The sequence below is a fragment of the Tinamus guttatus genome, unplaced genomic scaffold, assembly GCF_059628265.1.
Source record: "Tinamus guttatus ecotype Peru unplaced genomic scaffold, ASM5962826v1 Tinamus_guttatus_pri_ptg000068l, whole genome shotgun sequence".
In the NCBI taxonomy this organism is placed as follows: Eukaryota; Metazoa; Chordata; class Aves; order Tinamiformes; family Tinamidae; genus Tinamus; species Tinamus guttatus.
The window spans coordinates 291,714-318,378 of record NW_028288602.1 but is presented as its reverse complement, the minus strand read 5'-3'; the positions used below and the strand labels follow the sequence as shown (position 1 = coordinate 318,378).

The 26,665-nt window shown below is 52.7% G+C and overlaps 2 protein-coding genes across 2 annotated transcripts; both read left to right on the top strand.

Moving 5' to 3' along the window:
* The first annotated feature begins 14,775 nt into the window (after positions 1-14,775).
* LOC148595747 (olfactory receptor 14C36-like) lies at positions 14,776-15,696 on the top strand. The gene has a single exon (XM_088519737.1). The coding sequence runs from the start codon at positions 14,776-14,778 to the stop codon at positions 15,694-15,696; it is 921 nt and encodes a 306-aa protein (XP_088375863.1).
* A 9,755-nt stretch (positions 15,697-25,451) lies between these two features.
* LOC148595746 (olfactory receptor 14C36-like) lies at positions 25,452-26,411 on the top strand. Its single transcript, XM_088519736.1, has one exon. The coding sequence runs from the start codon at positions 25,452-25,454 to the stop codon at positions 26,409-26,411; it is 960 nt and encodes a 319-aa protein (XP_088375862.1).
* The last annotated feature ends 254 nt before the right edge of the window (positions 26,412-26,665 follow it).

Below are 26,665 nucleotides of genomic sequence, written 5' to 3'. Positions count from 1 at the left end.
ACAGCACCTGCACACACACACCCCCATGGTCCCTAAGGCACTGGCACGGCCTTTGGGTGCCTGGCACTCCCTGGATATCCCCCTTCCCCTGCCTGGTGGCCTGATGGAGCCAGTAAAGGTGCTGCTGGTGCTGTCAAAAGGGAGAGTGGGCAAAGGCACTTTTGGAGCTTCCTCATAACCTGCTGCTCTGTCCATGGGCTTTGGAGTCTTCAGCCAGTGCCATTGTGGTGGCCTTTGCTCTGGGACAGAGCAGTGATGCACAGATGATGCCTCCAGCAGCAGCATCCCTGCACATCTGGGCATGCACTGATGCAAGAAGGAGAACGTGTCCTAAATATTCATGATTTAATTCTGCATTTCATATACTATAATTCATATTGCTTTCATGTACCCTCATACCAGCTTATTACAAGATGAAATTGGAGAGGACAAATAGCAAGGGTCCTTCCTGCTCTCCCTCTCTTTTTTTCACTTCTTTTTCATTTTATTTTTTCAGTAGGATTTGGAGGAGGACCTGGAGCTGAGCCCATGGCAGGGCACCAAGACTGCAGGTTGTCACATATCCTTTGGATGGAGGCTCTTCCCATCTGCTGGCCTGATGGTCATCAACGAGGTGGCCAAGACAGCCTTAAACTGGGAGTGACTCAGAGGAGAAGACTCCAGCAAGAGTGAGGAATTGATGGCCTGGGATGGCAAGGAAAGGTGCAAGTGATGTGGACAAAGGAACCCCTGGAGAGAGCAGTGGGATGCAGGGAGCTCTGCTCAGGAATGAAGAGGGAGTCTGTCAGGATTGTAGGGATGAGGATTAGTGGGCAGAGCAACAGAGCTGGTCTTGTGTAGATCTCTACTATGGATCTCTAGAAAGGCATCATGATGGGATCCACATGGTTTTCACCAAGACATTGTGATGGCGTCTTTCTCCATGGTTTCCACCAAGGAATCATGATGGGCCCTCCATAGTCCCCACAAAGGCATCATGCTGGGGTCTGCCATGGTGTCCAGCAGGGCATGATGATAGAGTCCCCATGGAAACCACCAGGGCTTTGTGATGGCAGGGGTAGCCTGCCCATAAGGCCATTGTGAGCGGGTGGTCCCCATGGTGACCATGTTCTTGTTGAGGACCAAGGCCCCAGGTTCCCCACTCTGAGGACAGCAGCTCCATCAGGAGGGAACAGCTCCCCTTGGTGCCACTGTCACGTCCCCACGAGAGGATCCTGAACATGGACAAGGAGCGGCAGGTGAACGCCTGCTCCCAGCGCACAGACGGGCTCTCAGGCTTGCAGGAGAGCGGGAGCGAGGTGAGCAGTGGGGCTGAAGGGAGAGGCAGGCAGCGGGGATGGCACCAACATGGGGAGCACAAGGATGGTGTCGAAGGGGAGCTGGGATGAGGGAAGAGCTAGGAACTCTTCTGGGGAAGGTTCATTTATTCCTGGCTCTGGGTGTTGATGTAACTGCATAGATTTAGTTTGTGCAAAGTTGGCCCTGCCAAAACAGAGCATTCCCTTGAAGCTGGTCCCTGACTTTCTGCACCAGTCGAGACAGGACAACACCTCCAAGTGCGACGTGCTCTGTGCAGAGAGTGAGGGGTGGCAGGGACAGCTATGGGCAGTGGAGCTTTTCTGAGCACTGACCACTGAATGGGACAAGGAAACCTTACAGGTATAGGCCTGATGGTAACAGAAAGGTTTAGAAAATTTGTTTAAAAACAAATCTAGAAAGAAATTAAGAGAAAGAATTAAGGCAAAAAAAATCTGTTATACTTTCCACCTTTATTCGTTGTTGTATTTTAGTACACTAGACTTGGGCATGATCATTTGTTCTTGAAAAGGGAAGTGATTTTCAGAAGTGGGTGGGCTGCAGTCCCAGAGTCCTGCACAGCTCGTGCCATTCCAGGTGCCGTGGTCCCCTGTCCCCAGCCTCCCTCTGCAGCTCTGAGGGGCTCTGCTCTCCCGCAGGTCCCTGCGAGAGCTCTCAGGCCCACGCAGGTCACTCAGAGACACTGGGACATCTCCAAGTCCCGCTGGGTGCTGGTGCTCGGACACTTGAGCTCTGCCTGCAAAGATGAAGGACTGTTTTCAATGTTTTCCAGTGATGAAAGAGTGGAAATCTACAGGAACTTGCTGAATCTGCTGTGAAGAACTATTTATCTGCCCTTGCCTTTTAGTGTCCCCTTCTCTCTCCATTGGACTGTAGAGGAAATCTCTGTGATCACCCCCATATTTTCTATGTCTTGAATACACTAATCATTTCTGCAGCCCCTCTGGGCAGCCCCTCTCCCAGCACAGCACTCACCCCCACTCCAGGCATGTTCTGCCCCTGGAGGTCTCCTGTGCTCCATGGTGCCTCCATAGCCCCTTCCAGCACGATGGGCATCTGTCCCAGCTCTGTAATGAGTGGGACTGTCCTCAGCAGATCCCTCCTGAGCACTCACCCTCTCCAGGGGCCTGGGCACCCACAAGTGGCAGTTGAATCCAGTCCTCTTTCCGTAACACAGCAACATGGCTGCACAGCCTCTCTGGTGTATCAGCCAAGCCTCCCGCATTTGTATCATCACAAAATTTGCTGGGAGTGCACTCTGTTCCTTCTTCCAGGTTAATAATGGAGAAGTTGAATAGGATTGGACCCAATACTACTCCCTGGGGCACACAGCTGGCTCCAGGCCCCCAGTAGACTCTGTACAAATGTCTGGGCACAAGTAGGAAAACCTGAGAGAACCTGGGATCTTTTCCTAGCAACTACTAAAGAAAGGCAGAGTTTCCTCATAGCTCCTGCCCATGCAGATGTGCTAGAAATCCCAGGCATGTATCATGGCCTTGCAGGCCTTCTTCAGTGTCACTGAATCAAGTGTCCAAAATGAATTACAGTCACAGTTTACATTGTTAACATCTCCACGTGTCTCAGCTTCCTAGTGAGTGTGGCTCTAACAGTAGTGAGCATCTAGTGCTATTTCAGATGGCCAAGGAAGATTCCCACCGGGCCCTGACCAGGCATTCTAGAAAGATGTGAGTATCACATTTGCTCTATCAGAGCAATAGGCACTAGCCCATGCCTGGGACAACCCTGTCTCTTCAGATGTCACCTGGTGTCACCAGGCAATTGCCTCCCACCCGAACTGCCACGGGAAGGCTGCCTCTAGACTTTCCGTCAACTCACTCATGTTCAGTTTTTTGTGTTGGAGCTTTGCATGGAACCATGGAAACCTGTGGTGACCCTTGGTTGCCATTTCTGTCATATTAGAGAGATTTGAGATCACACTCTAACCATATCCACGAGAGCTAAGATCTGCTAAACAACACCGGACCCCTGGTCTCAGCCCACCTGCCCTTGTCCCGCCGTGACTCTGTACCCCAGAGGTCCCTTGGTGTCAGTGCTGGAAAAGACGCTGCAGAGGGAAACTCTCCTCCCTGCACTGGGCACATCCAAGGGAGCTCAAAGAAGCGGCTCAGAGAATCCCCCCTCTCTGCTAGTGAAGGGGGAAGCCTGGCTTCCTGTTTTATCATGGTCTATGTTTAAGGGCTAAATGAGAGATTCCTGTGCAGACATGACAAAAACTAGGCATTTTATTTTAGTATTTATTATTTAAAGATGGATGTAAAAGAGAATTAAAAAAGGAAATGCATAAAATACAGCCTCGGTGCTAGATGTCCTGGTGAGTGAATGAAACAGTTGTTATCACTGACCTTGTACCCACTGGATGAGTTTCTTCAGTGCCTCCTTGAGCTCCTTGTTCCTCATGCTGTAGATGAGGGGATTCAGGGCTGGAGGCACCACAGAGTACAGAATGGACACAACCATATCTAGAAGTGGGGAGGAGATGGAGGGGGGCTTCAGGTAGGTAAACAATACAGTAATGACAAACAGGGAGACTACGGCCAGGTGTGGGAGGCACATGGAAAAGGCTTTGTGCCAGCCCTGCTCAGAGGGGATCCTCAGCACAATGGTAAAGATGTGCACATAGGACACCACAATGAAAATGAAACACCCAAAGAATAAACAGGCACTAACCCCAATGAGCCCAATTTCCCTGAGGTAGGAGTGTGAGCAGGAGAGCTTGAGGATCTGGGGGATCTCACAGAAGAACAGCTGCACCACATTGCCTTGGCAGCCGGGTAGGGAAAATGTGTTCCCCGTTTGCAGGAGAGCATCGAGAAAACCACTGGCCCAGGCAGCTGCTACCATTTTGACACAAGCTCTGCTGTCCAGGAGGGTCCCATAGTGCAGGGGTCTGCAGATGGCAACGTAGCGGTCATAGGCCATGACTGTGAGGAGACAATACTCTGCTGATACGAAAAAAAGGAAGAAAAAGGCCTGCCCAGCACATCCCAAGTATGAAATGACCCTGATGTTCCACAAAGAATTGTGCATGGATTTGGGAACAGTGGTGGAGATGCAGCCAAAGTCTAGGAGGGAGAGGTTGAGGAGGAAGAAGTACATGGGGGTGTGGAGGCGGTGGTCGCAGGCTACAGCTGTAATGATGAGGCCGTTGGCCAGGAGGGCAGCCAGGTAGATGGCCAGGAAGAGCGAGAAGTGCAAGAGCTGCAGCTCTCGTGTGTCTGAGAATGGCAGGAGGAGAAAATCATTGAGGGAGCTGCTGTTGGACATCTGTTTTATTGGGCTCAGGAAAACTGTGTAGGGAAGAAAAGACAATAATAGCTTAGAAGAATTTTCTCTGTAATAAACCTTCCATTTTTCATAGAAATGGTTCTCAACCCTGTCCCAACTCTCAGTAATTCCTTCTTCTCACTGTCACCTTCAGTCAGCTCCTCAGTCTCTGCTGCACCTGAGTGTTCTGGGAGGAGCCGGAGCCTGAGTTACTCTACACCAATGTGTATAAAGGACTGGTTCTTGATATTTGTTCTTTACGGAGTTGATATCACAGGACATCCACCTTTAATCTAAAGGGTCTTTTTGTATTCCGACACACACTTCCAAGGAGTTTGGGGTGCAGTAGGGGGTTTTAGCATTTTGTTTTAGAATTACTTATTTTGGAAGTTTTTATATTCTGTCACCATAACTGGTCAGGTTCTTTGCATGTCTTTATTGGCATGAAAATAAAGATAGATGTCTTTATTGCTGCAAGCATGAACATAAAGCAGATTGGAGATGGAAATGGGGTCTCTGCTGCTCAGGGAACTGAGGAGTGCTGTTGAGTCCATCTGCCTTGTTCCAGCAGAGAACTCTGGACTCTGTTGAGATCATAGAAGACTGGTTTCAAAGCACTCATTTAACTTTGCTCTCCCTGTAAGTGCAAGGTGAATATATGATGGAGAGAACAGGACACTGCTACTGACATGGCAAGAAGTCTGTGCACTGAGTCCGCTTATGCAAGCAGCTCACAAAGCCACCAGAACAACAGAGACAGTCACAGAGTCTCCTAAAGGGAGAGTCAACCCCTTTGCAGCCCCTCCAATGCACCCTGGGCACATTGCCCCTCTTCAGACACCTCCATGGCAGGACCTCAGGGTGAGTATCTGAATTTGTAGCTGAAGCCCCAGCTGACTGCCAGGACAAGAGCAGAAAGGAGAGGCAGGGAAACGAGGAGAAACACTGTGACTGCTGCCAAGGGAGGACAGAGAGACAGAGCAGCACCGTCCCCAGGTTGCACCTCCCAGACAGTGTGGACTCCCAGGGCAGTGGTTCTCAGCCCCTGTGCCTTGCAATGGGACATGGGCACGTGGCAGGAGAGAGGCAGCTCTGCTGTTCTGGAAATCTGACTGCAGAGGAGGTCAGAAATGCCCTGGAGCCCTTCCCCTTGAGAGCAGAGTGAGACTAAGCACAATGAGAATGAGGAGAGGTGCAAAGGGGGTATTGCTGCTGCCCACAGGTGAAAAGGCAGTTGAAGGAATATTCTGGGGTCCTCACAGACCTATTGATCACACAAAGCAGCACTGCAGAACTCTCCTTCAGGCATCTAAACCTAAAATGTCCCATTCATTTGCTGCCTTCGTCAAGGATACAAAACAAAATCCTAGCCTCTGGATATTCCCTTCTCTTTCACAGAAGTTTCCCAAGAGTGTCCTCTTGAAAAGCCCCTTCCAGATATGTGTTGTGGGTGAGGCTGAGCTGTGAGCAGCCCTGACCCCACACAGCAGCCTCTCAGCAGGTGAATGAACCTGCCCGGAGGGATCTCTCCACCCACCCAGAGCTTCTCCCTGCAGCGCCCTGGCAGGCTGAGTGCTGATCCTCACAGAATCACTGCCCCGGGCACACAGCACCCTGGGGCGCATGGACACTGCTCTGAAGAACAGTGCTCTGAAGAACCTGTGTGCCCACATTGCCTTCACTGTCTTGCACCAGCTCCAGAAGAAGCAGCCATGATGGCCTGACCTTGTGATGGTGGGACAGGCAATATCTGTTCTGAAGCATCTCCTCATATGCAAAGTAGAGACAGGGAGAACAATCCTCAAAAAAAAAAAGTCATCAGCAGGGAGGGGTGCTGCAGACCCCTCCAGAAACCTCAGTAGCATTACCGTGCAGCCGGAGACTTACCGTGTCACAGATTGCTCCCACCATGAGCTCTCCTCTGTCCTCCCACTCCACGCTGCCGTTCCCCTCTCGCTGCCTTCTCTCCTCTGCTGTCCGCAGCAGCAGGCAGTGCCCGCAGCCCTGCTGCTCTTGGCACAGGAGCTGCTCCTGCACTCGGCTGTCTCTGGGCAGTGCTGACAGGCTGCGGCCTAGCTGAATTCAAGAATTACTCTGTCCCTTGGGATTCCTCCCTCTGGGATATGTTCCATCACATAGATTAACCTCTTTTCCTTCTCTAAAGAGTACAGGGATACAGATTCCAAAGTTGCAATTTATTTCATGAGATAATGATTATCTACCAAAGTTAGAAATGTCCCACGGGAAGTCCTGATTCACATCTCTTAACTAGGCAGGACACCCAGACAGGGATAAGAAGGGAGCTTGTTGATACATGGTGCATATATGATTCAGATGACTTATTCAGATGGCTTATTTGGGCTCCACATGTCTGTTCAGAAGCGCCAGGTTTGGAGACGGATTCAGCTAACTCATGAATTCCACAAATACATGGCAGGTGGGATTCCCCCTTACCAGGCTAAGCATGCACATGGTCTGCTTGCAAGCTCCTGGCCTAAAGGTCCTAATGGAATCACTGGAGATAGAGCTTCAGTGGGAGGCCAGGTCAGGCATTTCCTTGGTCATCTCTAATGACCCTGGATGCCTTCTATCCTACTAGAGCAGCACTCACAATAAAGGTGAGGGACAGGCAGATCCCTACAGCTCAAAAGCTGATCTATTCCAGTGGAGACCATTTATAGAATCACAGAATGGTTGAGGTTGGAAGGAGCTTTGGGGATGATCTAGTTCAACTCCTTTGGTCAAGCAGTTTCACCTACAGCACGTTGCACAGGATCCTGTCCAGGCAGGTCTGGAATATCTGCAGAGAAGGAGACTCCACAACCTTTCTGAGCAATCCATGCCAGTGCTCTGTCACCTTCACAGTCAAGATGCTTTTCCTCAAATTCAGGCAGAACTTCCTGTGCTTCAATTTGTGTCTGTTGCCTCTTGTGCCATCACTAGTCACCACTGAAAAGAGTCTGGGCCATCCTCTTCTGCTCTTGGCATCCTCCCTTCAGGTATTTGCACACGCTGATAAGATCCCCCCTCAGCCTTCTGTTCTCCAGGCTAAAACAGGCTCAGGTCTCTCACCTTCTTCTCGTAGGAGAGATGCTCCAGTTCCCTGATCAACTTTAGACATAGATAGACATATACTGGGCTCTCTCCAGTAGCTTCATGTCCCTCTTGTACTGGGGAGCCCAGCACTGGACACAGGGCTCAAGGGGTGGCCTCCCCAGGAATTAGTAGAGAGGCAGGATCACCTCCCTTGTCCTCCTGGCAACAGTCTTCCTACTACACCCCAGAAGACCACTGGCCTTCTTCGCAGCAAGGGGATATTTCTGGCTCATAAGCAAGATTCAAGGGGGCTTGAGTGAGAGAAGGCACCTTTCTCTGGTTGCAAGGGACGTTTGGAGATCATCTAGTCAGATGATGGTCAAGTCAATGTTTGTAAGCACCTGGGAGGCCAGCAGCAGGCACATGGCACTGCTCCTGCTTGGGAGGGGGGTCACATTGTCTGTGCTCCTGACTGGACAGCACCAGGCATTAGCAGGTCCATCCATGTCTGTGAGGGTGACCATGAGCTCTGCTCTTTGCTGAGTCCCGGGCAGACCAGCAAGAGGCGCCTGGCTGGGCAGTTCCTTGGGAGGTCCCTGCTGGCAGAGCAGCTGCGAGGCCAGCGCTGGCCCATGGCTGGGGACGGGCTCTGAGGCCGCTCCTGTCCCAGCAGCAGCGCGGCCGGCAGCGGGGTCTGGTGCAGACACGCGGGGAGGCCCCTTGTGTGCGCGGAGCTGCCGGGGCAGCAGCAGGCGCTGCCTGTGAGGCCAGGGGTGTCTCAGCAGCGGGCAGGGACACGGAGGCCATTGCGGGGACGCTGTCGGGAGGCCCCTGCTCTCTGCAGGGCTGGCTCTCTGCTGACACGTGGGCGTCGGCTGGTGACGTCACTGCTGCCGCAGCCCCTGATAGGCCAGGCCGCGCAGCTGGTTGTGACGTCAGCAGCCCCTTCCTGGCCGGGGCAGCTCTGCCGAGGAACCTGGTGTCCCTGCAGCCCGCGGCGGCAGCAGCCCACACTGGGCTGTGCGCGAGCGAGGTCCCCCTGCCCGAGGAGCTGCTGGGCCAGCAGGAGGCTCACGGCGGGTGCTGGCGCTGAGGTCGCTGCTGCCAGAGCAGTGAGGGGCCAGCAGCAGCGGCGGGGACGAGAGGGTTTGCTGAGGGTGCCCCGTGGAGGGGCTGACACCTGCGGAGCTCTGCAGCCCTGGAGAAAGGCAGCTCCTTAATCAAGAGGAGGGAGATGGAGCACTTAGCACCAGGAATTTGTGCTGCTGGGAACATGATCTTTTCTGGCGAACGTAGACAAGGAGCAGAGACTTGTGGCCAGCTACCATTGGACCAGGGAGTCCAGCAAGATCTTTTAGGCTGCTAAATGAATCCAGGGCCTAAGTGAGCATGGTGTAACGAGAGCAGCACCATTAATAATCTGGGATTCCCAGGCTGTTTGTGCTGCAGTAATTCCCTTCCCTGTCTGATGGGTGAGTGAAGAGTTAATGTAGACTCGGCTGAATTGTACTCTGAAGATGTGGTAAGGGAAATGATGGGCACTGTCTCCAGCAGCAAGTTCACAGAATCACAGAGTGGTTAACATTGGAAGGGACCTCTAGAGATCATCTAGCCCAATGCCCCTGCTCAAGCAGGGACACCTAGAGCATGTGGCACAGGGTGGCATCCAGGTGGGTTTTGAAGATCTCCAGAGAAGGAGACTCCACAACCTCTCTGGGCAGCCTGTTCCAGGGCTCTGTCACCCTCACAGTAAAGTTCTTCCTCACATGGAGATGGAACTTCCTGTGTTTCAACTTGCACCCATTACACCTTGTCCTGTCACTGGCCACCACCAAGAAGAGTTTGGCCCCATCCTCCCTACAGTCACCCCTAAGGTACTTACTTCTACATGTTGATCAGATCTCCTCTCAGTCTTCTCTTCTCCAGACTAAACAGGCCCAGCTCGCTTAGTCTTTCCTCATACGATAGATGCTGCAGTCCCTTAATCGTCTTTGTTGCTTTATGCTGCACCCTCTCTAGAACCTCAATGTCCCTCTCTACTGCGGAGGCCAGAACTGCACACAATACTCCAGGTGAGGCCTCACCAGAGCTGAGGAGAGGGAGCAACATCTGCTGGCAACGCTCCTCCTGATGCAGGCCAGGATGCCATTGACCTTGGCCACGAGGGCACATTGCTGACTCATGGTTAACTCCTTGTCAGCCAGGATTCCCAAATCCCTCTCTGCAGAGCTGCTTTCCAGCAGGTCAACCTCTAATCTATGCTGGTGCCTGGGGTTATTCCTCCCCAGGTGCAGGACCCTGCACTTGTCCTTGTAATGTGATGCTGGGCATTATTTCTAAATGCCTCTGCCTTTGCCTCTGCCTTTTTTCTCCTCTACATTGCCCTAGTAGTCTGGAGCTAAGTAACAAGATCCGAATCTACCCAAGGGGTATCTGCTGGTTCGAGTGCCCTGAGGTATCTGATAGTTTTAGTGAGTATCGGAATGGCCCATCCTTGTGCTTGGCAGGTCTGTCCTTAAAGACCTGCTGGCTTTCCTGAGCTCTGATGTCCCTGAGAGCTGCCTCCCCTGTGTCCTTGAGAGTTGCCTCCCCTGGGATCCCCCACCAGTCCCCTGAACAGGCCAGGAAATCGGCTCTTCTGAAGCCCAGTCTCTATTCTGCTACTGTCCTTCTGCACTCCCCTCAGCATTAGGCACTCCAGATTCTCATGGTCACAGTAGGCAAGGCAGACACTGACTATCCCATCCCTGATCAGTTTGTCCTTGTTTGAAATGTCCAGATGCCAGAAAGCATCGTCCTCATCAGCCCATCTGGCAGCTGTGCAAAAAAGTTCTCCTTGATGTCCTCCAGAACTCTCCCAGACTGCTTGCACCCTGCAGTTTGCCTTTCCAGGTCGTGATAGGGGGATTAAAGTCTGCCCAACAAGAACCAGGGCCAGTGAGCCACAGACTTCTTTTATACTGCCGAGAAATAGGAGAGCTTCCTCTTGAGATGCTCACCCACAAGCTCTCACTTCAAACCTTGCCTCTTCCAAGGAAGAGCTCCACACATCCATTCTGCTCCTTCACACAAAAGGCATCCTCCCTCATCGTCTATTGATCACCATTCCAATGATATTTCAGGCCTGTGACAGCTTGCACATCTTCACGTGCTCCTGCCTCTACTTCAGGCTGCGTACGCTTGCATGTATTTGGGCTATAGAGCTTCAGTTGTGGCACAAAGAGCAGAATGGTCACAGAGAAACCTGTTACCAAGAGGCAAAGACACTGGGTGTGCAATGGCCCAGTTCAGAGCAGAGCCATGCCGTCATATATAGCAGGAACAATGCAATGGTGGAGGCAGCTTCCTACTAAGGAAGTGAATCCAGCAGTGTCCGAGGCCAGGAAGACACAGAGCTGGACCATTGAGAAACAGCAGGAAAGGGGGTTCTGCCTGAGGTGACTCTGTGGCTACACTGGACCTATGACAGACTTCTTGCACAAATCTCCAGGAAGGACAAGGTGTCCCTGACGATGTCCATGGACCTTGACAGCCTGTGATCTAGCCATGCTGAGGTCCGCATTAGCCCAGTCCCTGTTCATACAATGTGATGGAGTGAGCAGATGTTGAGGGGAGGAGAGCAAGAAGGGCTTGAGAGTGCAAAGAATCTCAAGATACCTTGGTGTGATGTGCCTCTCATTTATGCAGCACACATGGATGTAGACGGGATGGGCTTTCCCTACAGACAGTGCTGGATTTCATTTGTTTGGGATTGGAATGGAACCCTAGGATTCTCTGGAGCACTTGCCCAGCAAACCCTCCCTGTTGGCAGGGATAGTTTCCCTGTAGGTCCAATGTGCTAGAGATATATTCCTGAGCTGGACAACAAGGCTCTTCCACCACTTTCCAATGCCATCAAATGAAGTGTCTGCACTGAATTACAAGAGCTGCTGGTTAATACTGGAATCTTCCTGTGCCTCAGCTGGAGTGAGTGGGGCTCTAGTTGTGTTTGGCACCAGGAGGTCATTTCCCATAGCCAAGACAATTCCCCAGCTGATGCTCACCTCATCCTCTAGGATGATGCAGGTCCCCCAGTTCCTTCATCAAAGCAAGCAGACACTGACACCACATCTGTATGTAGCACATCTGCCTTGGACCACATCTGTCTCTTCAACTGTCACCAGATATCTGTGTGTAAGCAACTGACTCTTCCATCTCCAATGATTATCAATGATTATCCATCTCCAGTGATCATCCCAATGATTATAGTGGGATCTTAGACAGAGCACACATGCACAACTCTGTGTTGAGCTCACTTTGTTTTTGGCAAGGGTAATCCCTCCAATGGCGTCTGTGGATTTTACGGGAATAGTCTGAATATCACTTCAGACCCAGGCCTGGGAGTCTGAATTCTGTAATGCCCAGACTGATTAATCCTAATCGAAACCTGAACCATGCCTCAATGAGTTGGCTTTCGTCCCATCTAGGTGTCCCTGTCTGCTTGAGCTATGAAAATCATTCTTCCAGAGTGGGACATTCACAACTTTCATAGCTCCTCATCCTCTGATGAAATAAATTGCAATGTTGGAACCTCTCTCCACTCGTGAGAAAAGGAAAACAGATGATTATTTTAGTTTCCTTGAGGGAACATTCCCCAGGAGGAGGGAGCACAAGGGACAGAGAAATTGGTGAGTTCAGCTGTTCCTCTGCTCCTGAGCAGGGCCAGGCTCCTGGGATGGAGGCAGTTCGTGGCAGCCTGGCAGCACTGCCCAGAGACAGACGAGTGCAGGAGCAGCTCCTGTGCCAAGAGCAGCAGGGCTGCGGGCACTGCCTGCTGCTGTGGACAGGGGAGGAGAGAAGGCAGCGAGAGGGAACGTCAGCATGAAGGAGAGAGGAGAGCTTGTTGTGGGAGAAACCTTTCCAGCCCTTGACACGGTGAGCAGGGCAAAGCTGCTGAGGTTCCTGGAGGGCTTTTCTGAACTCAATTCATAGAAGTAAGGATTGGGATTTTAAAGGTCTCTCTCCTGGAGTATCCAGGGTTTAGCAGGAGGAGGAGATGCTTCAGAGCAGGGATTCCCTGCCACACGCTCACAGGGACAGGGCATCCTGCTCCCTTCTCATGGGGAAGACGCAGGGGTGTGAAGCTGCGCTCTGCACCCAGCTCTGCATGGGCTGTGATTGAGAGCAGCATCCCCCAGGCCCAGGGTGCTGTGTGCCCGGGACAGTGACTCTGCAGCCTGCGAGGGGCAGCACTGCCCAGGGTGCTCCCCACAGCGCTGCGGGGAAGCGCTGCGTGGGGAGACAGACACCCGTGAGGGCAGGTTCATTCTGCTGCTAAAAGGCTGCTGCAGAGTGCAGTCTGCTCACAGCTCCAGATCATACACAGGGCATGTGCGAGGTCCTTTACAGGATAATATCAAGAGAAGGGCTGCTTGGAAGGGAAGGAGCTTTCCTTTGTGTCCCTGCTCTTCCATTCCCCTTAGGATGGCAGGGACAATGAAGGAACAAGTTTTCTGTTTTGAAAAGGAAGTGGGAGTCCTAAACCTTCACTCTGAAAGATTAATAGTTCTGTAAGAAACATCAGCAAGCTGCTTCATGCCCACCTTAGCCTAGAGGCAATATCAATATCATTGTTGTGACCTCCTAGGACTTTATGTGATCTACTTCTTAGGACTTGCTACTGCAGAGCTTCCCTTGGACATTGCCCAGAGGTTTGTGCAGGGCAGAGCTGAGCACAGATAGGGTCATATGGGATCTGTGAGCAGTGGCAGGGACAAGACCCAGGGACAGAGGAAGGGCTGCCGGCAGGGACAGCTGCAGGCAGCAGAGATGGGCAAGGAAGGGGCAGGAAGTGCAGGGCAGGAGCCGCCTCCTCTGCAGCCAGACCTGGGCGATCTCTCCTGCCACGGGACCATCTCCAGCCTCCCCACCAAGGGACTAAGGTGTCCCCTCTGTGAGGTGACGTACTCATCTGGTAAGGTGAAGGTTTTCCACAATGCCTCCCTGTCCCTCTCCCTTCCTCCATCCAGCACATTGAAGGTGTTGCTCCTTAATTCTTCTCCTGTCCATGCTGCTCCTGTTCTTGCTCACAGCTTCACATGGTTGAGTGTTTTCAGCAGCACTTCAGACATTAATGCTGCAAGGTGTGGAACAGAGGGGTCTGAATGGGAATGAGGTTCTTCCCAAGCCTACCCTGTAGAGCTGCAGGAAAAGCAGTCCCTGGGTCTGGGAATTGAGCTGACTCTCCCTTAAGGAGATCCCCTCTTCAGTGTTGCCAGTCCTTTGGCTCTTGCCCTGTGGTGTCACCCCTGCCAGGCTGCCCCCTTCCCTCCAGAAAGGCTCTGCTGTCTCATGGCCATTCTGTGATACCTGGGTGACCCGTGAGGAAGCTGCAGAGATGCTGAGGGTATGGAGGTGGTGGTGGGAGGCTGTCCAGGAGCAGCTGGAATGAGCCCTGTGTGTCTTTGGCTAGGAGTGTGGAGCCCTCCCTTAGGTGTATGGAGACAGGGTGAGAAAGGTGGAGATGGGCACTTAGAAACTGCACAGCTCTGCTCTCAGCAGGGCCTGTCTCCTTTTAGGGCACCATATGAGCACGATGACACTCTAGCTCAAGGAGAGCGGTGCACAGGACATCTGGGAATGAAACTTAACAGACAAACGAGATGTCCCGACTCTGCACATAAGTGACTGTGGATGCATTCCTCTAAGGACTCAGAGTTGAAATGTGAAAGATTTGTCCTTTGGGGAACACTCCCGAGGAGTGACAAGGAGATCTCAAAGAAACTGAAAATTACTGTTCCTCAAACCTCTTTGCTTACCCTTGGGAGTAAAGATGCTGAAAAGCTCATCTACATCTTGAATGGATCTCACCTGCCAGAAAAGGTAAAACATCCAAAAGTGTGGCCTCCGTTCCCCACTTCCCACTACTGTTCAGCACAGACTGCTCTCGAGATGAGGTCTCTGCTCCTCACAGCACACTCAACCGGTGAAAATGGAGCTCAAGCAAAGGAACTGCACTAAGACACTCTTACTAAAGAGAGGCAGTGGTGGGTGGTGTCATAAAAGAAATGACTTTGGAATTTTATTTCTTGTAAAGTCCCTCCTAACTTTTCATTGTTTTCTGTTCCTTAGACAGGCCCACATAACTGCAGGGAGCTAATGTCCAACAGCAGCTCCTTCAATGACTTCCTGCTCCTGCCATTCGCAGACAGGCGGGAGCTGCAGCTCTTGCACTTCTCGCTCTTCCTGGCCATCTACCTGGCTGCCCTCCTGGCCAACGGCCTCATCATCACAGCCATAGCCTGCGACCACTGCCTCCACACCCCTATGTACTTCTTCCTCCTCAATCTGTCTGTCCTTGACCTAGGCTCTATCTCCATAACCATGCCCACATCCATGGCCAATTCCCTGAGGGACTCAAGAGTCATTTCCTATTTGGGGTGTGCTGCCCAGGTCTTTTTCTTCTTTTTTTTAGTAACAGCAGAGTATTTTCTCCTCACAGTCATGGCCTATGACTGCTTTGTGGCCATCTGCAAACCTCTGCACTACGGGACCCTCATGAGCTGCAGAGCTTGTGTCAAAATGGCAGCAGCTGCCTGGGCCAGTGGCTTTCTCCATGCTCTCCTGCACACTGGGAACACATTTTCCCTACCCCTCTGCCAAGGCAATGTGGTGGAGCAGTTCTTCTGTGAGATCCCCCAGATCTTCAAGCTCTCCTGCTCACACTCCTACCTCAGGGAAGCTGGGATTCTCGTGGTTAGTGTCTGTTTAGGCTTTGGGTGTTTCACTTTCATTGTGGTGTCCTACATGCAGATCTTCAGAGCTGTGCTGAGGATCCCGTCAGAGCAGGGCCGGCACAAAGCCTTTTCCACCTGCCTCTCACATCTGGCTGTGGTCTCCCTGTTTCTCAGCACAGCAGCATTTGCCTACCTGAAGCCCCCTTCCGTCTCTTCCCCAGTTCTGGATCTGGTAGTGACTGTTCTGTATTCGGTTGTGCCTCCATCATTGAACCCCTTCATCTACAGCATGAAGAATAATGAGCTCAGGGAAGCCCTGAGGAAACTCATCCAGTGGGTCTAACCTCAACATCAATACCTCTACCCAGAAAATTTGCATCAAGGGTTCATGTTGTGCCATTATTTATTTCTTATTTTTTTTTTTTTTTTTTTTTTCCCTGTAGCATTCCTGTAAAGGAAAATGAATGTTCTGGTTCACGTCACTTGTCCTCAGGAATCTCTCATTTCAATCTGACTCTTAGGCATTTTGAAGTCCCACTGAGTCTCTTTCCCACCCTGACAAGCAGCAGTTGGAGCAGGGCCAGGGCTTTCATGCTGTGCTGGGCAGCAGGGTGGGCCTGGAGGGCCTGGAGGCAGCCAGGGAGTGGATCTGCTGGGAACAAGGGAGAAAGAGAGGGACCAGCCTCATTGCAGGGCCTCCTGCTTCTGTCAGGGAGCTTCTGCCCTTGTCCTTGGAGTTGTCCTGCAGGGCCCAGGCTCTGATGGACGCTGCTCATGTGCTCTCCAATGCTGCTCTTTGGAGCCACATTGCAGAGCCAGGAGGAGAGAGATCATAGAATCATAGAATCATAGAATACTTAGGGTTGGAAGGGACCTCTAGAGATCATCTAGTCCAACCCCCCTGCATACGCAGGGACACCTAGAGCACGTGGCACAGGACTGCATCCAAGTGGGTTTTGAAGATCTCCAGAGAAGGAGACTCTACAACCTCTCTGGGCAGCCTGTTCCAGTGCTCTGTCACCCTCACTGTTAAGAAATTTTTCCTTAAGTTCCTATGGAATTTTTGATGTTTCAGTTTCCGGCCATTTCCTCTAGTCCTATCAGTGGCCACCACTGAAAAGAGACCATCCCCGTCCTCTGCACTCCCTCCCTTGAGGTATTTATATACACTGATTAGATCCTCTCTCAGCCTTCTCTTCTCCAGGCTGAACAGGCCCAGCTCCCTCAGCCTCTCCTCATAGGGCAGATGTTCCAGGCCCCTGATCATCCTTGTAGCCCTGCGCTGGACTCTCTCCAGCAGCTCCACATCCCTCTTGTACTGTGGAGCCCAGAACTGGACACAGTACTCCAGATGCGGCCTCACCAGGGCTGAGTAGAGGGGCAGGATCACCTCCCTCGACCTGCTGGAGACGCTCTTCTTAATGCAGCCCAGGATCCCATTGGCCTTCTTGGCCACAGGGGCACACTGCTGCCTCATGGTCAACTTATCATCCACCATGACACCCAGGTCCCTCTCTGCAGAGCTGCTCTCCACAAGCTCGGTCCCCAGCCTGTACTGGTGTCTGGGGTTATTCCTCCCCAGGTGCAGGACCTTGCACTTGGCCTTGTTGAATTGCATGAGGTTTTTCACCGCCCAGTTGTCCAGTCTGTCCAGGTCCCTCTGGATGGCAGCACAGCCCTCTAGGGTATCAGCTACTCCTCCCAGTTTCGTGTCATCAGCAAACTTGCTGAGGGAGCACTCTGTGCCTTCATCCAGGTCATTGATGAATAAATTGAACAGGACTGGACCAAGGACTGACCCCTGGGGGACCCCGCTAGCTAAAGGCCTCCAACTAGACTCTGCACCGCTGATCACCACTCTCTGGGCCCTGCCATCCAGCCAGTTCCTAATCCATCTCACTGTCCACTCATCTATCCCACACTTCTGGAGCTTGCCCAGGAGGATGTTGTGAGGGACGGTGTCAAAAGCCTTGGTGAAGTCGAGATAGACGACATCCACCGCTCTCCCCTCGTCTATCCAGCCGGTCATTTCATCATAGAAGGCTATCAGGTTAGTCAGGCAAGATTTCCCCTTGGTGAATCCATGCTGACTACTCTTGAGCACCTTCTTGTCCTCCATGTGTCCTCTCAATGGCAGAGACACCAGCCATGGCCAAGAGAACACAGACCTAGTTCTTGAGGAGGTTTTTGGTTGTGGCACTGCTCTCGGCTGTCTCCTCTTTGGGCTGTCCCACATTTTCCCATGCCTGTGCCTGTTTCCCTGCAGCTTGTAGACACCCAGGCTGCTTCCCCACCTTGTTCTCACCCCAGCATCTCTCCAGCTTTTCCCATATTTCTCTGTCCTTGGTGACTCTTCTTTGAAACAATAAGGCATGGCTTGCTCTCAGGTCCCCTCCAGATGACATGATGCACCACAGTGCTGCTCTTAAGTGACATTTCTCTTTTCTTCAAGTCAAGTCTGTACCTCAAGCTTCAGTTTGTGACTCTTTCCCCTTCTCCGTTTCCTTCCCATTACGTGAACAACTTCCAGCATCTCTGAAACCACCCTGCCGGCAGTCACAGGCTCCTGCTCTCTTCCCATTAGCTGTAGCACTTCAGCAGGCTAAAGAAGGTCATGGCCTTCAGCTTCTCCATGCAGGTCTTGTGCTGACCAGGACTGAAAAAGCAACCTCACCCCAGCAGAAGGGCCTGACTCTGGGGCAGCCGGTTCAGGTACTGACCATAGGCCAAAAAAAAAAAAAAAAAAAAAAAAGTACAGAGTAGGGACTCCTGTTCATGCAGTCCAGCACACTGTGACCTCCAGTTCATGTTGCTGGCTCGCATGCAGCTTGCTGCCCACAAAGGTCCTTCTCCAAAGAGCTGCTGCCCAACCGGACATTCCCCAGTCCATATCACTGCAAGGGTTGGTCTCTCCTAAGGGCAGGACCTGTTTTTTGTCCTTATTGGAACACCATCACTACAAAGTAGACAATGCTATCCTGTGTAGCCAAGCTGATCTCCCAAGGTGTCTTGTAGTTTTAATGAGCATTGGGATGGACCATCCTTGTGCTGGGTGGCTGTGCTCCTTAAAGACCTGCTGGCTTTCCTAAGCTCCACCACCCTTCAGATTGCCGGATTCCCCCAAGGGGAGGGAGCCTACACAAGCTCTCCCCCAGACATTGATCCACCCCATGCAAGAGCTCCTTCCATCTGAGCTGTCCCTTCACATCAAGGACATCCACCCCATCCTGCTCTTCCTCGCTAGCCTTCCTGCCTGGGGAGGTTGTCCTCTGCCATCACAGCCTTCTAGTCATGTGAGTGGTCTCAAAGCATCTCAGTTATTCCAACCATAGTTCAGTGCAGTGACAGCTTGTGCCTCTCCATCTGCTCTCCTCTGTGCCCCAGCCTGCATGCACTTGTGTGCGATATTGGAGTTGGAGAGCCTCAACTGTGGCACAAAGAAGGATCTGAAATGGAGAAACCTGTTACCACGAGCCAAGGACACTCTGTGTGCAATGGCCCCACTTGACAACAGTGACTTGCTCGTGTACAGAGCACTTGTCAGGGCTATGCTGAAAGGAGGTTCCCACAAAGAGAGAAAAGTCTGGAATGCCCAAGGCCAGGGGGAAGCAGGAGAGGGATTTGCCTCCTAGGGGCAATTAATGGCAAGTTGGGCCTGTGACAGAGGTGAACCTCTCTCCAGGAAGGACAAGGTGCCACTGAAGAAGCCCCTGGACCTGGGCAGGCTGTGATTTACCACATGGAGGTCATCGTTAGCCCATTTCCCTCATGTAAGGGTGTGAAGAGTTTCCAGAGAGGGAGAGCTACAAGATTTTAAGGGTGAGGCTACTAGAGAAGAGACCCCTTTCCACCATTGGATAACAGGAGCAAGGACAACGTTAGTGATGTTCACAGGGTGACTGGATGGCAGTCCAAGCCAGGACCTTTTTCCCTGGTGTGTTGCCCTTCAGGGAGATCAATTCAGCTCTGTCCCAGGCACCAAGGTGCTGCAGAGGGAGCTCAGGCAAGCTCCTGCCAAGGCTGGGCAACCCAGCTCTGTTTCCCCCTGGCCCTGGGCTCTGCAGGCCTTGCTCTCTTAGTGGGACCCCTCTCTCACCATCACGTTGCCACCTGCTCTCCATGACAGCATGCCCGTGCTCTGAAGGGCAGACACCAGAAACGCTGTGTCCTTGGCCCTTGGTAGAACAAGTCTCACCATCACCAACCTGTTCTCGGCGCCACAGCTGAGACTCTGCCATGAAACATGCACAAGTGCATAAAGCCTGGAGCAGAGAGAGGAGCAGATGGAGGTGCCCATCTGACTGAGAAATATTGCTGAGGTGTGGTGGAATCTCACACATGATTCTACATCTCATGCAGTAGCAGGGTAGGAGATCTTCCGGAGTGAGTGGAGGAAGATGAGCAAAGGGGCTGCCCTTAGTGTGAAGGGGCAGCTCAGCTGTGTGGAGCTCTTTGAACATGAGGGCTAGGGGCTGAGTTCAAGCTTGTAGGTGACAAGGGCAAGACCACAGTGGGAGTGACCAACCACTCAAGCAGGGTGAGGAGGTGGGTACAGTCTCCTTTAAGCAATGTGAGCAAGAGTGCAGCTCAAAGGGCACCCCATGAGCACACACCCTCCCTGCATTGGCTTCCAGGTTGTCGGGATAGTTGTTCTCCAGGCCTGGCTGGCTCCTGCAATGAGTTCCCAGGAGGTAGGAGAGGACCGAGGAGGCAGCAGTGCCCTGGTACCTGGCACATGTCAGCACCTTCTCCTCACAAACCACAGGAGGACTCACGTCCTTCCTCCCCACACTCCTCCCAGCGGACAACTCCTCCCCAACAGGCTGAGGGAGCCTGAGGCCTCCTTGTCCACCCAGAGGACATGTCCCATATGGACTCCCATCAACACTGCCGGCTGCTTGTTCCCAAGTGCCTGTCCCAGGAATCATTCTCTGGCACAGGCAGTGCAGTGCCAAGAGGATGGCGCCAGGCCTGTTCTTCCAGCATTGCCTTGGACAAGCGGCTTGTGAGGAGCAGGAATGGACAGATCCCATGGGTGTCCCTGCAGCCAGCTGTAGGGAGCAGCCTGGGAACGTGGTTGTGTTCAGCACCAAGAAAGTGTGGGTGCAGCAGCAGGGCTGGTCATCACTGGTGCTGGTGGGGCAGGGGTGGGAGAGCTCCTGGCAGGTTCTCTTCTCCCAAGGGGAACATGGGGGCTTCCATGTGTGCCCATCCCTGCACCCGCACATGGCTCCCTGGCTGCACTCTGCACACAGCACCCAGGGCAGGGTGCTCAGCCCTGGGGAAATGTCCCTCTGACATGGTCCCCATGACAGCCCACACTGCCCTGTCCCCCCACAAACCCTACTGGCCCCAGCCTTGTACCACGCTGGGTCCTGCACCTGGGGAGGAATAATACCAGACACCAGTAATAGACTAGAGGTTGACCTGCTGGAAAGCAGCTCCGCAGAGAGGGATTTGGGAATCCTGGTTGACAAGTAGCTAACCATGAGTCAGCAATGTGCCCTCATGGCCAGGAAGGCCAATGGGATCCTGGCACCTATCATATGAGGACAGACTAAGCGAGCCGGGCCTGTTTAGTCCGGAGAAGACAAGACTGAGAGGAGATCTGATCAACATGTAGAAGTAAGTACCTTAGGGGTGAATGCAGGGAGGATGGGGCCAAACTCTTCTTGGTGGTGGCCAGTGACAGGACAAGGGGTAATGGATCCAAGTTGAAACACAGGAAGTTCCATCTCCACGTAAGGAAGAACTTTACTGTGAGGGTGTCCGAGCCCTGGAACAGGTTGCCCAGAGAGGTTGTGGAGTCTCCTTCTCTGGAGATCTTCAAAACCCGCCTGGATGCCACCCTGAGCTATGTGCTCTAGGTGTCCCTGCTTGAGCAGGGGAGTTGGGCTAGATGATCTCTAGAGGTCCCTTCCAATGTTAACCACTCTGTGATTCTGTGAACTTGCTCCTGGAGACAGTGCCCATCATTTCGCTTAGCACATCTTCAGAGTGCAATTCAGCTGAGTCTACATTAACTCTTCACTCACCCTTCAGACAGGGAGGGGAATTACTGCAGCACAAACAGCCTGGCAATCCTCAATTACTAATGCCACTGCTCTTGTTACACCATGCTCGCTTAGGCACTGGGTTCATTTAGCAGCCTGAAAGATCTTGCCGGACTCCCTGCTCCACTGGTAGCTGGCCACAAGTCTCTGCTCCTTGTCTACGTTCGCCAGAGAAGATCATGCTCACAGCAGCACAAATTCCTGGTGCTAAGTGCTCCTCTCCCTCCTCTTGATTAAGGAGCTGCCTTTCTCCAGGGCTGCAGAGCTCCGCAGGTGTCAGCCCCTCCACGGGGCACCCTCAGCAAACCCTCTCGTCCCCGCCGCTGCTGCTGGCCCCTCACTGCTCTGGCAGCAGCGACCTCAGCACCAGCACCCGCCGTGAGCCTCCTGCTGGCCCAGCAGCTCCTCGGGCAGGGGGACCTCGCTCGCGCACAGCCCAGCGTGGGCTGCTGCCGCCGCGGGCTGCAGGGACACCAGGTTCCTCGGCAGAGCCGCCCCGGCCAGGAAGGGGCTGCTGACGTCACAACCAGCTGCGCGGCCTGGCCTATCAGGGGCTGCGGCAGCAGTGACGTCACCAGCCGATGCCCACGCGTCAGCACAGAGCCAGCCCTGCAGAGAGCAGGGGCCTCCCGGCAGCGTCCCCGCAATGGCCTCCGTGTCCCTGCCCGCTGCTGAGACACCCCTGGCCTCACAGGCAGCGCCTGCTGCTGCCCCGGCAGCTCCGCGCACACAAGGGACCTCCCCGCGTGTCTGCACCAGACCCCGCTGCCGGCCGCGCTGCTGCTGGGACAGGAGCGGCCTCAGAGCCCGTCCCCAGCCATGGGCCAGCGCTGGCCTCGCAGCTGCTCTGCCAGCAGGGACCTCCCAAGGAACTGCCCAGCCAGGCGCCTCTTGCTGGCCTGCCCGGGACTCAGCAAAGAGCAGAGCTCACGGTCACCCTCACAGACATGGATGGACCTGCTAATGCCTGGTGCTGTCCAGTCAGGAGCACAGACAATGTGACCCCCCTCCCAAGCAGTGGCAGTGCCATGTGCCTGCTGCTGGCCTCCCAGGTGCTTACAAACATTGACTTGACCATTATCTGACTAGATGATCTCCAAACGTCCCTTGCAACTAGAGAAAGGTTTCTGCTCTCACTCAAACCCCCTTGAAGCTTGCTTATGAACCAGCACTGTCCCCTTGCCGCCGAGAAGGCCAGTAGTCTCTTGGTGTGCAGTAGGAAGACTGTTGCCTTGACAAGGATGACAAGGGAGGTCATCCTGCCTCTCTACTAGGTCCTGGGGAGGTCACCCCTTGAGTCCTGTGTCCAGTGCTGGGGTCCGCAGTACAAGAGGGACATGAAGCTACTGGAGAGAGCCCAGCATAGGTCTACAAAGTTGATCAGGGAGCTGGAGCATCCCTCCTATGAGGAGAAGGTGAGAGAACTGAGCCTGTTTTAGCCTGGAGAAGAGAAGGCTGAGAGGGGATCTTATCAGGGTGTGCAAATACCTGAAGGGAGGATGCCAAGAGCAGAAGAGGATGGCCCAGACTCATTTTAGTGGTGACCAGTGATGGCACAAGAGGCAACAGACACAAATTGAAGCACAGGAAGTTCTGTCTGAATTTAAAGAAAAAGCATCTTGCCTGTGAAGGTGACAGAGCACTGGCATGGGTTGCCCAGAAAGGTTGCGGAGTCTCCTTCTCTGCAGATATTCCAGACCTGCCTGGACAGGATCCTGTGCATCGTGCTGTAGGTGACACTGCCTGATCAAGGGGTTTGAACTAGATCATCCCCAAAGCTCCTTCCAACCTCAACCATTCTGTGATTCTATAAATGGACTCCACTGGAATAGATCAAATTTTGATCTGTAGGGATCTGCCTGTCCCTCAGCTTTATTGTGAGTGCTGCTCTACCAGGATAGAAGGCATCCAGGGTCATTAGAGATGACCAAGGAAATTCCTGATCTGGCCTCCCACTGAAGCTCTATCTCCAGTGATTCCATTAGGACCTTTAGGCCAGGAGCTTGCAAGCAGACCATGTGCATGCTTAGCCTGGTAAGGGGAATCCCACCTGCCATGTATTTGTGGAATTCATGAGTTAGCTGAATCCTTCTCCAAACCTGGCGCTCTGAACAGACTTGTGGAGCCCCAAAAAGCCATCTGAATAAGTCATCTGAATCATATACGCACCATGTATCAACAAGCTCCCTTCTTATCCCTGTCTGGGTGTCCTGCCTAGTGAAGATATGTGAATCAGGACTTCCCATGGGACATTTCTAACTTTGGTAGATAATCATTATCTGATGAAATAAATTGCAATGTTGGAATCTGTATCCCTGTACTCTTTAGAGAAGGAAAACAGGTTAATCTACTTGATGGAGCATATCCCAGAGGGAGGAATCCCAAGGGACAGAGTAATTCATGAATTCAGCTGGGCTGCAGCTCATGGCAGCCTGGCAGCACTGCCCAGAGACAGCCGAGTGCAGGAGCAGCTCCTGTGCCAAGAGCAGCAGTGCTGCGGGCACTGCCTGCTGCTGCGGACAGCAGAGGAGAGAGGACAGAGAGGTGAAAGGCAGCGTGGAGTGGGACGACAGAGCAGAGCTCATGGTGGGAGCAATCTGTGACACGGTAAGTCACCGGCTGCAGGGTAATGCTGCTGATGTTTCTGGAGGGGTCTGCAGCACCCCTCCGACTGATGACTTTTCTTTTTTTGAGGACTGTTCTCCCCGCTTCTACTTTGCATATGAGGAGATGCTTCAGAACAGAAATTCCCTGTCCCAGCATCACAAGGTCAGGGCATCATGGCTGCTTCTTCTGGAGCTGGTGCAGGACAGTGAAGGCAATGTGGGCACACAGATTCTTCAGAGCACTGTTCTTCAGAGGAGTGTCCATGCGCCCCAGGGTGCTGTGTGCCCGGGGCAGTGATTCTGTGAGGATCAGCACTCAGCCTGCCAGGGCGCTGCAGGGAGAAGCTCTGGGTGGGAGGAGAGATCCCCCCTGGGCAGGTTCATTCTCCTGCTGAGAGGCTGCTGTGTGGGGTCAGGGCTGCTCACAGCTCAGCCTCACCCACACAACATATCTGGAAGGGGCTTTTCAGGAGGACACTCTTGGGAAGCTTCTATGAAAGTGAAGGCAATATCCAGAGGCTACGATTTTGTTTTGTATCCTTGACAAGGCAGCAAATGAATGGGACATTTTAGGTTTAGATGCCTGAAGGAGAGTTCTGCAGTGCTGCTCTGAGGGATCAATAGGCCTGCGAGGACCCCAGAATATTCCTTCAACTGCCTTTTCACCTGTGGGCAGCAGCAATATCCCCTTTGCAGCTCTCCTCATTCTCATTGTGCTTAGTCTCACTCTGCTCTCAAGGGGAAGGGCTCCAGGGCATTTCTGACCTCCTCTGCACTCAGATTTCCAGAACAGCAGAGCTGCCTCTCTCCTGCCATGTGCCCATTTCCCATTGCAAGGCACAGGGCTGAGAACCACTGCCCTGGGAGTCCACACTGTCTGGGAGGTGCAACCTGGGGACGGTGCTGCTCTGTCTCTCTGTCCTCCCTTGGCAGCAGTCACAGTGTTTCTCCTCATTTCCCTGCCTCTCCTTTCTGCTCTTGTCCTGGCAGTCAGCTGGGGCTTCAGCTACAAATTCAGATACTCACCCTGAGGTCCTGCCATGGAGGTGTCTGAAGAGGGGCAATGTGCCCAGGGTGCTGGGCAGCGTCATTGGAGGGGCTGCAAAGGGATTGACTCTTCCTTTAGGAGACTCTGTGGCTGTCAGGGCATGTGACTGTCTCTGTTGTCCTGTTGGGGTTGTGAGGTGCCCTCCAGGGCAGGATTCAGTGCACAGAGTCTTTGCCATGTCAGTAGCAGTGTCCTGTTCTCTCCATCACATATCCACCTTGAACTTAGAGGGAGAGCAGAGTTAAATGCGTGCGAAGAAGAAATTACTGAGAGTTCAGACGGGGTTGAGAAGGATTTCTATGAAAAATGGAAAGTTTATTTCAGAGAAAATTCTTCTAAGGTATTATTGCCTTTTCTTCCCTACACAGTTTTCCTGAGCCCAATAGAACAGATGTCCAACAGCAGCTCCCTCAATGAGTTCCTTCTCCTGCTGTTCTCAGACACGCGGGAGCTGCAGCTCTTGCACTTCTCGCTCTTCCTGGCCATCTACCTGGCTGCCCTCCTGGCCAACGGCCTCATCATCACAGCCGTAGCCTGCGACCACCGCCTCCACACCCCCATGTACTTCTTCCTCCTCAACCTCTCCCTCATCGACCTTGGCTGCATCTCCACGACTGTTCCCAAATCCATGCACAATTCTCTGTGGAACATGAGGGCCATTTCATACTTTGAATGTGCTGGGCAGGTCTTTTTCTTCCTTTTCTTCGTATCAACGGAGTATTATCTCCTCACTGTCATGGCTTATGATCGCTACGTTGCCATCTGCAGACCCCTGCACTACGGGACCCTGCTGGACAGCAGAGTTTGTGTCAGAATGGCAGCAGCTGCCTGGGCCAGTGGCTTTCTCTATGCTTTCTTGCACACCGGGAACACATTTTCCCTACCCCTCTGCCAAGGCAATGTGGTGGAGCAGTTCTTCTGTGAGATCCCCCAGATCCTCAAGCTCTCCTGCTCAGATTTCTACCTCAGGGAAGCTGGGATTATTGTGGTTAGTATCTGTATAATCTTTGGGTGTTTTATTTTCATTGTGGTGTCCTACGCGCAGATCTTGGCTGCTGTGCTGAGGATACCGTCAAAACAGGGCCGGCACAAAGCCTTTTCCACGTGCCTCCCGCACCTGGCCGTGGTCTCCCTGTTTCTCGGCACATGTGCATTTGCCTACCTGAAGCCCACCTCCATTTCCTCCCCATCTCTGGATCTGGTGCTGGCTGTTCTGTACTCGGTGGTACCTCCAGCAGTGAACCCCCTCATCTACAGCATGAGGAACAAGGAGCTCAAGGATGCCATTAGGAAAGTGATTTCATGGACCTTTTTAAGCAGTGGTAATTTTTCCACATCTCTCCACAAATGACTCTTTCTGTATCCCATAACTGGACTGAGCACTGTTTCTTCATGTTATTTTTATTATGACTTTTACTAGTGATAATAATTGTTATCGTGTTCCTACACAACTACTTGTATTCATTCCCCTTTTTACAGTGTCTGCTCTGTCTCACCTGATCCCCTAAATTGTGTTGAATGCTGGACAAGGACTGGCTCCCTAACAGTGTCTCTGTAATAAAGTAATTTCTATCAGTACAGTGCGTGAAGGCTGGGCTTTTCCTC

Coding starts and splice junctions, on each gene's coding strand:
- LOC148595746 (XM_088519736.1), top strand. CDS start 25,452: ATGTCCAACAGCAGCTCCCTCAATGAGTTCCTTCTCCTGCTGTTCTCA.
- LOC148595747 (XM_088519737.1), top strand. CDS start 14,776: ATGTCCAACAGCAGCTCCTTCAATGACTTCCTGCTCCTGCCATTCGCA.